This window comes from Podarcis bocagei (assembly GCF_964188305.1).
Source record: "Podarcis bocagei genome assembly, chromosome: 3".
NCBI classification, from domain to species: Eukaryota; Metazoa; Chordata; class Lepidosauria; order Squamata; family Lacertidae; genus Podarcis; species Podarcis bocagei.
Window position 1 is genome coordinate 107966387 of NC_138127.1, and position 15832 is coordinate 107982218.

Genomic DNA, 15832 nt, shown 5'->3' on the forward strand with positions numbered 1-15832 from the left:
GCTGAAGAGATAGCCAAGTACATTTCCTGAGCATGTAAAAAAAAAGAGGGGGGGGGTGAGATTTTTTTTATATTAAAAAAAAAATCAATTGCTATCGTTAAAACCGTTGCAGCTGTTTGGCATCCCTCTGCTTGGAGGATGCGTCATAATTGCCATTTCCAAAAACAAGCATTTTATGTTCCGTGGAGGAGAATTCTGAGTATGGGCAAAGCTGGCTCCCTTTCCTTAAAAAAAATAAATAACAGCAAAATTATTTCTCTCTCTCTCTCTCTCTCTCCGAATCCAACCTGCCATTTCCTTCTAAGTTTTTATAACGAAGATCAGGCTGGAGAAAACGAGAGCATTGCCACACTGGAAGATCATGCCCTTTTGGAGGTTTGGAAGACAGCGCTGGATTACACAAGGCCAGAGGGGCGGAAGGTGTAAACCAGGCACCCCCAACCTTTGGCCCTCCAGATGTTTTGGACTACAATACCCATCATCCCTGACCACTGGCCCTATTAGCTAGGGATCATGGGAGTTGTAGGCCAAAACACCTGGAGGGCCACAGGTTGGGGATCCCTGGTGTAAACCCTTCCACAAACAGGGCCAGATTTAGGTTTGATGAGGCCCTAAGCTACTAAAGGCAATGGGGCCCTTTATATGTCCAGCTGTCCTCTGTCAACAACAAATTGTCGCTGTTTTTTGTGTTGAATATATGCTATATGGTAATTGATGGACCTAATAGGTATCTAAAGCCATTTGCACATGTTGCCCTGCTACCGGTCCATGCAGAATTTAGGCACCCTATATATAAAGGTAAAGGTAAAGGGACCCCTGACCATTAGGTCCAGTCGCGGACAACTCTGGGGTTGCGGCGCTTATCTCGCTTTACTGGCCGAGGGAGCCGGCATACAGCTTCCGAGTCATGTGGCCAGCATAATTTAGCCGATTCTGGCGAACCAGAGCAGCGCACGGAAATGCCGTTTACCTTCCCACCAGAGCGATACCTATTTATCTACTTGCACTTTGACGTGCTTTCAAACTGCTAGGTGGGCAGGAGCAGGGACCGAGCAACAGGAGCTCACCCCGTTGCAGGGATTTGAACCGCCGACCTTCTGATCGGCAAGTTCTAGGCTCTGTGGTTTAACCCACAGCGCTACCTGCGTCCCTTACCCTATACAGTGGTGCCCCGCAAGACGAATGCCTCGCAAGACGGAAAACTCGCTAGACGAAAGAGTTTTCCGTTTTGGAGGTGCTTCGCAAAACGAATCTCCTATGGGCTTGCTTTGCAAGACGAAAATGTCTTGCGAGTTCCTGCGGGTTTTTCCCCCTCCCCCCCTTTTTCTAAGCCGCTAAGCCACTTATCAGCTGATCCGATAAGCTGATAAGCTGCTAAAAGCCGCTAAAAGCCGCTAATAGCGCTAATCCGCTAATCCGTCAATGGGCTTGCTTCGCAAGACGAAAAAACCGCTAGACGAAGAGAATCACAGAACGGATTCTTTTCGTCTTGCGAGGCACCACTGTATATAGAAATGAGCAAACCAGTGATATTTTAGGGAGCAGGCTAGCAGGCGGGGCCCATGGCTTTCATCATAGGAGCCTACACAACACAAAACACTGTTGCTGTATATATGTTTTATTCTATTTGTTTTTTCATCTTATATTTTGGAAATGTACATCCAGGGTTTTTTTCCATTTAATTTTTTTTTGTGCCCCCAAGAGAGTGGGGCCCTAAGCTATAGCTTGTTTAGCTTATACTTAAAACTGGCACTGCCCACAAAGCTTGTTTGCACGTGGAAGTTCATCAAGTGATATCTTGGCACCAGATTACTCAGCAGACAACTATCAATAGGGATTTGCAAACCCAGTGAAAAAAGTAAATTGGCATATTCCTGCATTGCAGACAGTTGAACCAGATCAGAACTTTGCAAAATGTTCACGTTGGCGACACACTTTTTAGACATGCATCATTTCATGACACGGTAACTCAGTTACACCAGCAAACCGAAGGTTGGACTAACTAACCCCTTTCCTGCTCCCTTTCCTCCTCCTCCCAGGAGAAGCAAAAAAGGGAGAGTCTGTGCTCCAGTTCGTAGTTTCTGTGTACTGGGTTCTCTATAGCTTTGGAGACTATGACTACTTCGCGATGCACAAGGTATTCTCCTCATTACGCTGTAATTTGTTGGAGTTCATTAGCCGTCTGCTTTCGGTGCTTTGATCAGCAATCACTTTGTCACAGTCGCATTATCACTGCTCTGCACCTGGTGGTCTTACGATGCTTGAAATTGTTTTGGTGTTAATAGAAAAAGGTGGGGGGGGGACTTAATTAGAAGGTGGGGGGGGGACTTCCCCAACCCCCAGCTCCTTGTACTAAGTAGCTTGCAATAAATTAATAACAAGAAATGAAAGAAAAAACACAAACACACACACATTTGCATGCCCATGTTATAGAAAGGGAATATGTTTCGTTTTCAGACTCCAACTTCAAGTTCTAAAAGCATATGGGCAGACGCCTGGAATTTTCCAGCCCAATTTGCTCAGGATTAATGAATGGGAAGAACAAGAAGGCTTGTTCATGTACAAGAAAAGTAAAAACTCTGCCCCAGTTAGGTGGCCCGCATAAAATGATCCAAGTTAAATGGATTTCCATGTGTTCTCTTATTTTGAACTACTTGCTGGTGTGGCTAGGAGTGAATTCAGCTGTAAATCAAGGAGCCCCTTGTTTCAATTTCAGCTCTGCGATGAACCCCACAGCTGTCTTCGAGTGCCACTATAGTCTCAGCCTCAGTTCATCTACCTGCAACATTGGCATAACAATGCTGATTTGCAGGGGTACCTTGGTTCTCAAACGCCTTGGTACTCAAACAACTTGGAACCCAAACACTGCAAACCCAAAAGTGTACCAGTTTGCGAACCTTTTTCGGAAGCCAAACGTGCTCCATTTTGAGTGCCACACTTCCATTTGCAGTGTTACGCTGAGGTCTTAATGTGGAACCCAAATATATATACAGTGGTACCTCAGGTTTAGTACTTAATTCATTCCGGAGGTCCGGACTTAACCTGAAACTGTTCTTAACCTGAAGCACCACTTTAGCTAATGGGGCCTCCTGCAGCTGCCGCGCCGCCGGAGCCTGATTTCTGTTCTTATCCTGAAGCAAAGTTCTTAACCTGAAGCACTATTTGTGGGTTAGTGGAGTCTGTAACCTGAAGCATATGAAACCTGAAGCGTATGTAACCCGAGGTGTGTGTGTGTGTGTGTGTGTGTGTGTGTGTGTGTGTATATAAAATGTCCAGTAGCATCTTAGAGACAGTTGGTCTCTAAGTTTGTTCTTGGTATAAGCTTTCGTGTGCATGCACACTTCTTCAGATACAACTGTGGAACTATGGAACCCAGTTCAGCTACTTATTGATCGATTGTGTGACTGCAGTACATTGTTTATTGCTTTCATTTTACGAATCAATGGTCTCATTAAAGGTAAAGATAAAGGGACCCCTGACCATTAGGTCCAGTCGTGGCCGACTCTGGGGTTGTGGCACTCATCTCGCTTTATTGGCCGAGGGAGCCGGTGTACAGCTTCTAGGTCATGTGGCCAGCATAACTAAGCCGCTTCTGGCGAACCAGAGCAGCGCACAGAAACGCTGTTTACCTTCCCTCTGGAGCGGTACCTATTTATCTACTTGCACTTTGACGTGCTTTCGAACTACTAGGTTGGCAGGAGCAGGGACCGAGCAATGGGAGCTCACCCCGTTGCAGGGATTCGAACCACCGACCTTGTGATCGGCAAGTCCTAGGCTGTGTGGTTTAACCCACAGCGCCACACGGGTCCCATTAGATAGTAAATCTATTAATGGTCTCATTAGATAGTAAAATTAGATATCTAATGAGATATCATTAGATAGTAAAATTCATGTTAAATTGCCGATTTAGGGGTTGTTTTTAAAAGTCTGGAACGGATTGATCCATTTTGCATTACTTTCTATGGGAAAGCGCACCTTGGTTTTGGAACGCTTTGGTTTTGGAACGGATTAAGTTTGAGAACCAAGGTACCACTGTACCTTATACGACTCTTGCATACCCCGAGGTAAGTCAGCAAGACTCTGACTTCAAAGGTCTCACCAGTCATTACTCACATAGTGCCAAATGCATTTCACATCCCTAAGAATATAAAGTTGCCTTTTAAAACATCAGCGAAAGCCAACTTTCTCCTGGTGGGCAATTGCAGCTTCCCTGGAGTTCCACAGATTCATAGTACAAAGTACATAACCTTGTGTCACCAGCAGCAAAACATTTTTATAGGAGTGCCAGGCTGTCAAAAGGCTGGGTTTCCAAGCAGATCTGGCCACACAGGGAAAGGTGTGGAAAGATTCTGCAGAGACCCCTGTCTCTGTCTCAACAAAAATCCCAGTGCAAGACTGACTGGGCAGTGCTGTTTGGCATAGGGAGCCTAAGAGGGGCTTGCAGATTCTTTAAGCAGCTAACTATGGCTTCCTTGCAGAAACGTATGCCTTACACCCTGAAAATCCTGTGAGGGCCTTCAACTCCCAATCATGTACATCACAAGCTACAAGCTCCTATTCCTCCTTCTTGCAGCCTTGGAGGATGAACTGGTACACATCAGACAGAAGTCAATCAAACATGGACCACAGAAGCCGACAGCAGTTTTATCGTATTTCTCATTTTCGTTTTTAAAAAATGCAGTTGGGCTCCATCTATTTTCACTAGAGATTTTATCCCACAGGTTTTATGTACTCTGCCTTTAATGAACTATTGCTAATTAAAATGGGGCAAGCTGAAACTTGCAAATAAATAACAAGTTTCCATTAATATTCCTCTAATCAGAGCAAATTCAGGGTTGTAGTCAGAGGTGGACTAATTTGGGGAAGATCTGCCGGGTTGTTAAGAGACCTGCTCATCTTTATGTACAGTGTGCCCAAGAAGCCCCCATCTGGCTGCCATTCTGCCAAAGCGACGAAGGAGTTAATTTTATTTCAGGTAGGCATTATTTCAAGGATTTCGTTTAAAAGAAGAGCAAAAGACGCAGCAGGACTAATGTGAATGTTCATTTCACAGTGACATGAGCAATTGTAACTCATTTTGCTGCTCCTTGACGAAAGATAATATTTTCATTCATTCCTGCCTGTGAGCGGTGTGATTTACTAGTCAGAAACAATAAGATGAAATATTAAGAATAAGTTCATTTCATGCGGTGCTCAGATCCCGAAAGTCAAAATGGGAGCCAGTCTCTGTGCCCCAGTCTCATGGAAGCACCTTCTACTACAAAAGACCACCTTCCTCTGCTTTTGGAAACTCTGGATCTGTTTTCTGGGTTTTCTTTTTTCTTTTAGTGTTATAACTCTTCATAAAGGCAAAAGGTAAAGGTAAAGGGACCCCTGACCATTAGGTCCAGTCGTGGCCGACTCTGGGGTTGCGGCGCTCATCTCGCTTTACTGGCCGAGGGAGCCGGCGTACAGCTTCCAGGTCATGTGGCCAGCATGATTAAGCCGCGTCTGGTGAGCCAGAGCAGCACACGGAAACACCATTTACCTTCCCACCAGAGCGGTACCTATTTATCTACTTGCACTTTGGCGTGCTTTCGAAATGCTAGGTTGGCAGGAGAAGGGACCGAGAAATGGGAGCTCACCCAGTCGTGGGGATTCAAACCGCTGACCTTCTGATCGGCAAGCCCTAGGCTCTGTGGTTTAACCCACAGCGCCACCCGCGTCCCTCCATAAAGGCAAAGGTAAGGTAAATGACTGCTGGATGGTTAAGTCCAGTCAAAGGCGACTCTGGGGTTGCAGCGCTCATCTCACTTTCAGGCCACGGGAGATAGCGTTTGTCCACAGACAGTTTTCCGGGTCATGTGGCCAGCAGGACTAAACTGCTTTTGGAGGCAACAGAACACCGTGACGGAAACCAGAGCGCACTGAAACGCTGTTTACCTTCCCGCTGCAGCGGTACCTATTTATCTACTTGCACTTTGTGCTTTCGAATTGCTAGGTTGGCAGGAGCAGAGACAGAGCAACGGGAGCTCACTCCGTCGGGGGGATTTGAACCGCTGACCTTCTGATCGGCAAGCCCAAGAGGCTCAGTGGTTTAGACCACTGTGTCCATATTCACAAGAGACTTTAGGCTGGCTGAGGATAGGCCAGGGTACAAGCCCCCCAAAATCCCACCCAATACCCCGGCCCAAATGGGTGTCAGGGAAAATGGGGCAGTTGTCAAAATACCCACTGAATTCCCTCTGACCTCCACTGTGTCACCTTCAGTGAAAACACAACTCACATCTGCATCCAAATGCTCACTTTTTCCATCCACAGAGGGATTAGCTCTTGGATGTGAATCACCTGTGCACAAGCCACAAACATTTTCACAGGTGCACACTTGCCTCACATCCACAGCTAACCCCAGTATCTGCACGAACCCCAGATCAAGTTGTGAGGCTCAGTCGTCAAACGTATCAAAAATGGCACAATTCAAAAGGAGAAACGGCTGACTGGCTAGAACGGCAGAAAAACAACCCATATTATATATTTAAAAAAACAGAAAAGAGCTCCAGACAAGATATTTTTGAAAGAAGTCTCGCTAGTGTAGGAAACAAGTAGCCGTTTGTGTTCCACCCTCTCCCAGTGTGACAGCACACAATTGTTTAAATTTGTTTATTTTCCTTTTTTAAAAAAAGCTTTTAGCGAGCTATGAAATGCTCTGAATTTGAACATGCTCTCTCATTCTCTCTCTCGCTCGCTCTATCTTGCATGTAAACTGCCTGCACCAAGAAGCAACTCAAGGGAAGCAAATGAGACACTTTTAAGACATGTAATTTAAATCATTTAGCTTTGTCCTTTTGTGCCACAGCCTCAGTCCATTTAGGACCACTTTGCTACTCTTGTTTGTTGACGGGTCTCTTTGAAAAAGTACATCAATGGCACCCGCAGCAGATGACTTCATCCCTTCACAATTCTGGTAGGCCTCACAATTACTGCAAAGTCCAGACTGCAAGGGAGCGGTAACTCTGTTTTAGGGGCCGTAAGGAAGTTGTATGGTGTAGCAAACTAGTATCTGAGGAGCGCAGAGAAGCGCCCTTCCTTCAGGGGATGGAAGAAACACAGGCCGCAATAGCTCACTTTTATTCTGCCCTATAAAAAGCACCACCAGCACCCTGGCACTTGTGGAAGGAGAGGACTTATTTTCAACAGCAGCATTCCTTCAACCGAAACTATTAAACTAAAATCATCTTCCACACAGCATTCAGGCTTTAAAGGCAAAACATCCATTTCCCACAAGTTCTCTGCTTGCGGGCTGAACATGTTGAGATGTTACCCATGTAAGGATGTACATTCTCCTTTGGACAATAAAGAAGCAGGTCAAGACTCCTTCAGGGATACGAAAGGGAGAGGGTGGACTTCCACAGTGCCAAGCTGCAGTAGCCACTGCCCTGAAGCCCAGAAGATGACCAGACACTCAAGGGACAAGACTGGCTCATCTCCATCTCCCTTGGGCAACCAAGGTTGTATCAGTCTAGTAGCTAGCCATGAGAGAAGCTGCTAGTGGATGGCAATAAAGCCATCTTTCCTGGAAACACGATCAGTTCTAAGGAGCCCTTGCTATTACCTCTGCTCCTTTAGCTGCAGAGCAACTTGGGCTTGAACCATTACTACCCTTTGGCCAAACAGCCTACAAATATAATACAGTCATAAAAGGTAAAGGGACACCTGGTCCACTCGTGGCCGACTCTGGGGTTGCGGCGCTCATCTTGCTTTACTGGCCAAGGGAGCCGGCGTACAGCTTCCGGGTCATGTGGCCAGCAGGACTAAGCGAGCCAGAGCAGCTCACGGAAACGCCGTTTACCTTCCCGCTGGAGCGGTACCTATTTATCTACTTGCACTTTGACGTGCTTTTGAACTGCTAGGTTGGCAGGAGCAGGGACCGAGCAACGGGAGCTCACCCCGTCGTGGGGATTCAAACTGCCGACCTTCTGATCGGCAAGTCCTTGGCTCTGTGGTTTAACCCACAGCGCCACCTTGGGTTAAATATGCTTCAGGTTGAGCGTTTTCAGGTTACGCTCCGCTGCGACCCGGAAGTAACGGAACGCGTCACTTCTGGGTTTTGCCGCTCATGCATGTGCAGACGCTCAAAATAACGTCATGCGCATGCGCAGAAGTGGCAAATCACGACCCATGCACACGCAGACGTGCAGTTGCGGGTTGCGTTCTACTCAGGATGCGAATGGGGCTCCGGAACGGATTCCGTTCACATCCAGAGGTACCACTGTAATAATAATAATAATATATTATTTATACCCCGCCCATCTGGCTGGGTTTCCCCAGCCACTCTGGGCGGCTTTCAACAGAATAATAAAATACAATAATCTATTAAACATTAAAAGCTTCCCTAAACAGGGCTGCCTTCTGGTGTCTTCTCCACTCTGAACCTGCTGCCTGGACTTTGGGACTCCTCGGATGCTGACATCATTGAGGATTCACACGAGGAACTTGGAGTCTGCTTTGCTCCAAGCCATGCAAAGACATGCCCAGAGGATAAGATTGTAGGTACTTTTACAATATTTGCATACAGAGCTGGATTCTGAGACTACGCTGGCAGAAAGGGGGCAGTGGTAGAATCGGGCAACCAGTTCCTTTTCTCTCTCTCTCTCTCTCTCTCTCTCTCTCTCTCTCACACACACACACACACACACACACACACACACACACACTGCCCACTGCAAGTATTTGAAAGAATCTAAACCAGAATTTATTTCTTTTTTTATGGTGCATCTAAAAACATAATGCACAACCCTCAACGCTCCACGTTGCAACAAAAGAATTCCGAAGCCTCTCCATTTCTCTCATTGGAGAGAGGCAGAAGAAGCCAAATATTTCCAACTGCTCTTACCACAATTGGGACGCCGATGTCCGGCCACAGGAGGTCCTCTGACGGCAGCTTGGGAGAGTTCCAGACCACCACCACTTTGTTTAAGTAGGGGAGGCCATTGAGCCTCTCCAGGGAGTTCATGAGAACTTCCTCTCGCTCGTAGGTCAACATGACGACGGTGAACTGTTCCCTGGGGACGTTGCCTCCCAGCGCGGCTTGGAACTCCTTCCCGGAGCCGCCAGCTCCTCCTCCGATGGGCCGGAACCCGGTCCCAGATCCGAGGAACTTGGCTTCCGACGGCAGGACAGGGTCAAAGGGTGTGTGGGGGAAGAGGTGGAAAGGGCCGGGGGCCGAGTTCCAGTTTCTGTAAATATCCATGGCGGTGAGGGTAAAATTGCGCAGGTATTTGGGCGAGGAGTAGGGCGGCTCCGTCTCCACCGGCCCCAAGTCTAAGTCCCCGTTGTCGGCCATGTTGGGGTCTGTGCCAGCAGCCTTTCCGGACCGGTGGGGGATCTCCACCGCAGCCTCCTCCCGGATGGGGACGGCCGGGATTTGGATTCGAGTCCTTATGATGGCTAGAACCGTGCTGAAGATGCTGTCCGAGGTGGAAAAGTAGGTCTCCCACAGGAAGCGGCCCTGCCTCCTCATGGCCAGGAGGTCGTTGTCGGAAATACTCCGCAGGAGAAAGTGCACTTCCGTGATACGTGGCTTTGGTATGATTAAGGCTGCCTCGTTCCACCGGATCACATCGTGGTAGGGCAGCTGGACCTGCTCTCCCAGGATCACCGGGATCGCCCCAACCTCCAGGGCCTCAAAAAGACGCATTGCGCACCCGGCGGAGATGACAAGGTGGGTGTCCCCCGGGGTGATTATCAGTGCAAAAGTAGATAGTTTCAGTAGCTCTAGTCTGTCTTCCCTTTCTCCACAAAGGGCCCACTCAGTGGGCAGGCTTGCCTTAGGCTGGTTCTTACAGGTGAATTCCACCAAGACAAAGTCCAGCTTGCTGTCTTGGACAGCCTTCAGGGTGGTAATGATCCTGTCATCATAGTCCGCTGGGGCGTTGCCTTCGATTTCTTCTTCGAAGGAGCGCACTTCTTGCAAGCTGGACCGGAGAGACTCCACCTTCTCCCCCTGGAAACTGAACAGGTATTTTCGCTTGACCGGCACCTGGGGCGGGATCTCTAGGAAATTGGGCTCGGACATGGCGTGGACAAGAGGGGAGACCACAATATCGAAACCCGGGCGATACTGTACATCGTAAAAGGTGGACTGGGCGACCATGGCCCGCCCGGTGCTGACGTTATAAAGGAAGTTCTGAGTTTCCGACTTCCTGGACAAGTTGATGATCAGGTGGTTGTGCCCGTCAGTCCTCCAAAAGGGCAGCGTGTGCAACTGTTGCTCGAGTTCAGTAGGTTTTGGCACGACGGGCTCGTGCATTTCCCCCACGAGGATTATGTACAAACAGGCAATGTTTGCGTTTTCAGTAACGTACACGTTCGTTCTGACAGTGGATTCAAAGGCTTGCTTAATTAAGGGGTCCAACGAGCTCCCGAAATCGAACTGGTCACTGTTGTAGACGTACACGGGGAAGCCGGAAGTCAGCGGGCAGCGGGAGTAGTCGAAGCAGTTGTGTAGCCGGCAGCTCCTGTGGGATTTTGGCAGGGGGAAATTGGAGTCGTCCTTGTCCGGCAACAGCCGGATGGGCAGGGAGAGCTTGGGTTGGTTCTGCGCCATGAGTTCTTTGTAGGAGTGCTCCGTCTGGCTGATGACATTCTTCAGCTGCAGGAGGTCCTGCTTGGCGTTCTCAATGCTCTTCTTGCAGGCTTCGATCTTGAGGTTCAGCTTGGCGATCTCGCTGTTCAGCTCCTGCCTCTTGGCTTCCAGCTGCAGCAGCTCCTCGCTCACCGACTCCCGGATACGGCAGAGGTCCTGGACGTGCTTCACCTCGCAAAGCTCGTTGCCCGTGCGCGGCCCGAAGATGCGCTTGCCGGCATCGTCGGCGTCGTCTATGGTGGTTAGGTAGTAATGGGCGATGAGGGGGAAGAAGACCAGGATGATGAACAAGGTGAAGCTGAGCCAGGTGAGTCGAATGCGGCTGGACCACCGCAGCATCCAGGGTTGGCCTCCATTGCCTACCCCTCCATTCCGCAACATGGTATACCCAGTCATGAGTCCAAGAGTTGGTCTGCCCCTCTTATCACGTTGGATCAGTAGCCATAACCAAGGCAGTTTTTACCGGCAAGGCTCCAGGAGGAAAGGCTATTGCGCCCGTTGGACCAAGGGCCAATAGAATGGAAATTTCATCTTCTCCTTGAGATGGAGGACGCAACTTCCGATCCAGTTAGAACCAAGGGCGAAACTCTTCTTCTTGGCCTCCAGTTAACTGGGTGTTGCTAGGAGAGCGCGGGCAGGGTCACCACGGCAATCGGTTGCCCCCTCCGGGCCAGAGAAACGCAACGGGAGCAAGGCAACCTTCAATGTCACCCTCCACATTCTGTATTAGCATCCAATGAACGAGACAAGCAGGGGGAAGTTCATGCAATCATGATTCTCTGTCGCCTCTGTGCTGCCAGGATTTCACCATTCCTAAAAGAGAGAGAGAGATAGGAGACAACCATGACACGTCGGGCAATATAAGATGTGCCTCCTTCATTGCATTATAAAAACATAGACCAGGAAAGCATTAATAAAGAGAACAACATCCTTCCTTCTGCCTAGATCTGACCTGCGGCTTATACAATAAGCCCACAACTTATGTTGCACATTCAGCTTTATGCGATTGGTGAAAACTTTTTGGGGGGAAAAATAGAAAGGGGAATGGCATCGGGGGGGGGGGAAGACTTTGGTAATCCCACCTGCCATGGCATCCTATGAATTTTCACTATATGCAATTTTGGCCTGAAGCATTATCCCCTGTGTAAGTTGTGGACTTACTGTAAAGCCAAGCTGGCCACATGCTGCTTGGGTTGTGGTCAGATGCTATGTACATTCCAAGCTTGGTACAAGAAAATCCTGGGACAGCCAATGCCCATCGTTCTTCATATAAAACATTACTATTCAAAAACCCTCTCTCCCTCAAATTAGAATCACAGAATCCCAGAGCTGGAAGGGTCATCGGTCTACGTAGCTCGAAACATTTCAGAACCAGGGCTCACTTTTAACCCAAACATGCATTTGGGGATCCATTTATTAACATTTTACCATCTACCGTATTTTTTGCACCATAACACTCACTTTTTTCCTCCTAGAAAGTAAGGGGAAATGTCTGTGCGTGTTATGGAGGAAATGCCTACGGGTGGCATGCCTACGGATTTTCCTCCTCTAAAAACTACGTGCGTGTTATGGTCGGGTGCGTGTTATAAAGCGAAAAATACGGGGGTATCTGCATGGTGGTAGTGCTCCTGTTGCAACCCAACTTGGATCAGGTCACAGGCCACTAGACGGCCCCTACCCCACCCATTGAAGACCAGTGATTCAACCCAAACTCCTGCAACGCAGGGATCACAGCTGAAGCACCCCTGACAGATGGACACCCAACCTCTGTTTAAAAACCTCCAAGGAATTATTATGGAGGATGCCGTGTGTGTGGATTACGAGAAGAAGAAGAAGAAGAAGAAGAAGAAGAAGAATTTTACTCATGGGTGAAGGTCTTTGGGGGGCGGGGAATGAATAGTTATTTGTTCTACTATGCCTTGATGCATTACATTCATCAACCTTTGCAAAAACTGTTAAAGGTAAAGGGACCCCTGACCATTAGGTCCAGTTGTGGCTGACTCTGGGGTTGCGGCGCTCATCTCGCTTTACTGGCCAAGGGAGCCAGCGTACAGCTTCCGGGTCATGTGGCCAGCAGGACTGAGCGAGCCAGAGCAGCGCACGGAAACGCCGTTTACCTTCCCGCTGGAATGGTACCGATTTATCTACTTGCACTTTGACGTGCTTTCAAACTGCTAGGTTGGCAGGAGCAGGGACCGAGCAATGGGAGCTCACCCTGTCGCAGGGATTCGAACCGCCGACCTTCTGAGCGGCAAGTCCAAGGCTCTGTGGTTTAACCCACAGCGCCACCCGCATCCCACAAAAACTGTTAGTGACTCATAAATATTGTTATTATTTATGAGTTGTTATTATTATTATTATTAATAATAATAATTTATTATTTATACCCCACCCATCTGGCTGGGTTTCCCCAGGCACTCTGGGCAGCTTCCAACAAAGTATTAAAATACAGTGGTCTGTTAAACATTAAAAGCTTTCCTAAACAGGGCAGCCTTCAGATGTCTTCTAAAAGTCTGGTAGTTGTTGTTCTCTTTGACATCTGCTGGGAGGGCGTTCCACAGGGCAGGCGCCACTACCAAGAAGGCCCTCTGCCTGGTTCCCTGTAACTTGGCTTCTCGCAGTGAGGGAACTGCCAGAAGGCCCTCGGAGCTGGACCTCAGTGTCTGGGCAGAACGATGGGGATGGAGACGCTCCTTCAGGTATACTGGACCGAGGCCGTTTCTTGCAAATAAATAAAAGTACACAAAAAACCCCACCACCCTCCAATGAAGGAGAGTTTACCACCTTCAGAGGTCGTCCGTTCCGCTGCTGAACAGCTTTTACCATCAGAAAGTTCTTCCTAACGTTGATTTGGAATCTCCTTCCTTGTAATTTGAATCCCCTGGATTGAGTCCTCTCCTCTACACACAGAATCGATTGAACTCACTATGCAAACCTGGATCAAATTTGAGCGGCCTTCTGACGCCAGGCTCAAAATACAACATTAGGCCGGGCTCCCTTGATCTCATCCAACTTTGGCAAGATGTCAGGACGCCAAATGATTAGAGCAGAAGAGCAGCTTCAATTTTCTGAGCTGGAACTTTACAAACCATTTCAGCCTTTGTCTGTCTCACCTTTAGAAACAAGCAGCTTACACAGGTTTCTGCCACCTTAGATGCAAATGACACGGAAAAGTACATTGCGGGGACGGGGTAGAATATTCGCACTCTATAAATTTAAAGGAAGAGAAAAAGGGAAGGAAACGTTGCGGTAATCCACTTAAAGGCAGTAGGCTTAAGGGATGGAGAGCGATTCTTCACATATGACATAATTAGCTGGTGGAATTTATTGCAATCCATGATGGAGAGAGGGAGAGAGGAGGGCATTTTTGTGCGAATAGGCCAGCAGTATGCCAAGTTTAGACAGCAAGGGCACATGAGACAGCCATTCTTGGTAGTTGCCCCATAATGGTAAAAGACTCTTCCCTTGCAGCAAAGGTGAGGAACCTCAAGCCCAGAGGATGAATGCAGCCCCCTAGGTTTCTCTATCTGGTGCTAAGAACTCCCCCCAAGCCGCCACCACGGTCCATGAGTCCTTTAGCCTGAGTGGTACCTGTCCTTGCAATAGGATCAAGCCCTTTGCTTGCCTCTTTCTCCTTCTCTCTCTCTCCTCCACCCCTCTGTGTAGAAACAAATGACTTTTTGGGTGAAGTACCGGTTTTTCGCTCTATAAGACGCACCAGACCACAAGACGCACCCAGTTTTTGGAGGAGGAAAACAAGGAAAAAAATATTCTGAATCTCAGAAGCCAGAACAGCAAGAGGGATCGCTGCGCAGCGAAAGCAGCAATCCTTCTTGCTGTTCTGGCTTCTGGGATAGCTGCGCAGCCTGCATTCGCTCCATAAGACGCACACACATTTCCCCTTACTTTTTAGGAGGGAAAAAGTGAGTCTGATAGAGCAAAAAATACGGTACTTTGGAATGCAGTCTATTGTACAAAAGTACAAGTCACACCCTTTGCCCATCTCGCTTTTGCCTCTGCGACTACCCACCACTGGCTCGCAGCCCCCAGTAGGGCTGGGCAATACATCAATGTATCGCCCAAAACCAGTCTGAAGTCCACATTGTGATATCGGTTTCATAATTTTTGGCCTGGAAATTTATCGCAAATCATGCTCTCTCTCTCTCTATGTGTGTGTGTGTGTGTGTGTGTGTGTGTGTGTGTGTGTGTGCATGCTATGCAAAAATCATAATGTGGGGAAAACTGTGAAGCCAGCCAATGCTTCTCTCGATTCCTGCAGCCCCTGCTAACTCTGACGGCTCAGCTCTCCCCAAACTCCTGCAGTGTGGTAGCACATCACAAGAGCAGGCGCTGGCAAAAATCACAATGCAGGGAAAAACCGTGAAGCCAGCCAATTCCTTATTCAGACACCGTGATGCAGTCATACCTCTTGTTACGTTTGCTTCAGGTTAAATCTTTTCAGGTTGCATCCTGCGGTGACCCGGAAGTACCAGAAAGGGTTACTTCCGGGTTTCGCTGCTCGCGCATGCACAGACACGCAAAATAACGTCACGCGCATGCGCAGAAGTGGCAAATCGTGACCCGCGCACACGCAGATTGCGTTCTGCTCATGTTGCAAATGGGGCTCTGGGACGGATCCCATTCGCAACCAGAGGTACCACTGTATATTGGTATATCACGATCCTTGGTGATATATGAGGAACGGCTAAGGGAGCTGGGCATGTTTAGCCTGGAGAAGAGGAGGTTAAGGGGTGATATGATAGCCATGTTCAAATATATAAAAGGATGTCACATAGAGGAGGGAGAAAGGTTGTTTTCTGCTGCTCCAGAGAAGCGGACACGGAGCAATGGATCCAAACTACAAGAAAGAAGATTCCACCTAAACATTAGGAAGAACTTCCTGACAGTAAGAGCTGTTTGACAGTGGAATTTGCTGCCAAGGAGTGTGGTGGAGTCTCCTTCTTTGGAGGTCTTTAAGCAGAAGCTTGACAACCATATGTCAGGAGTGCTCTGATGGTGTTTCCTGCTTGGCAGGGGGTTGGACGCGATGGCCCTTGTGGTCTCTTCCAACTCTATGATTCTATGATTCTATGATTCTATGATTCTATATCACAATGTTGAAAACCAGATATTGCCCAGCCCTAGCCCCCAGAAAGTTGCCCATGAATGAAAAAGGTTTCCCACCCCTGTCTTTGGGGTTCACCAAAA

The 15832-nt window shown here is 48.3% G+C and overlaps 1 protein-coding gene across 4 annotated transcripts in view; it reads right to left on the reverse strand.

Annotated features, from left to right (window-relative positions):
• Window positions 1-15832, reverse strand: part of EXTL3 (exostosin like glycosyltransferase 3) — a 170071-nt gene that overhangs the window by 45754 nt on the left and 108485 nt on the right. For all 4 annotated transcript variants that reach the window (XM_081188493.1, XM_081188494.1, XM_081188491.1 and 1 more), the window contains one exon: window positions 8873-11437. In XM_081188493.1, the coding sequence (XP_081044619.1) occupies window positions 8873-11020 (2148 nt within the window). In that variant the 5' untranslated portion in view covers window positions 11021-11437. The remainder of the gene's footprint in view (window positions 1-8872; window positions 11438-15832) is intronic.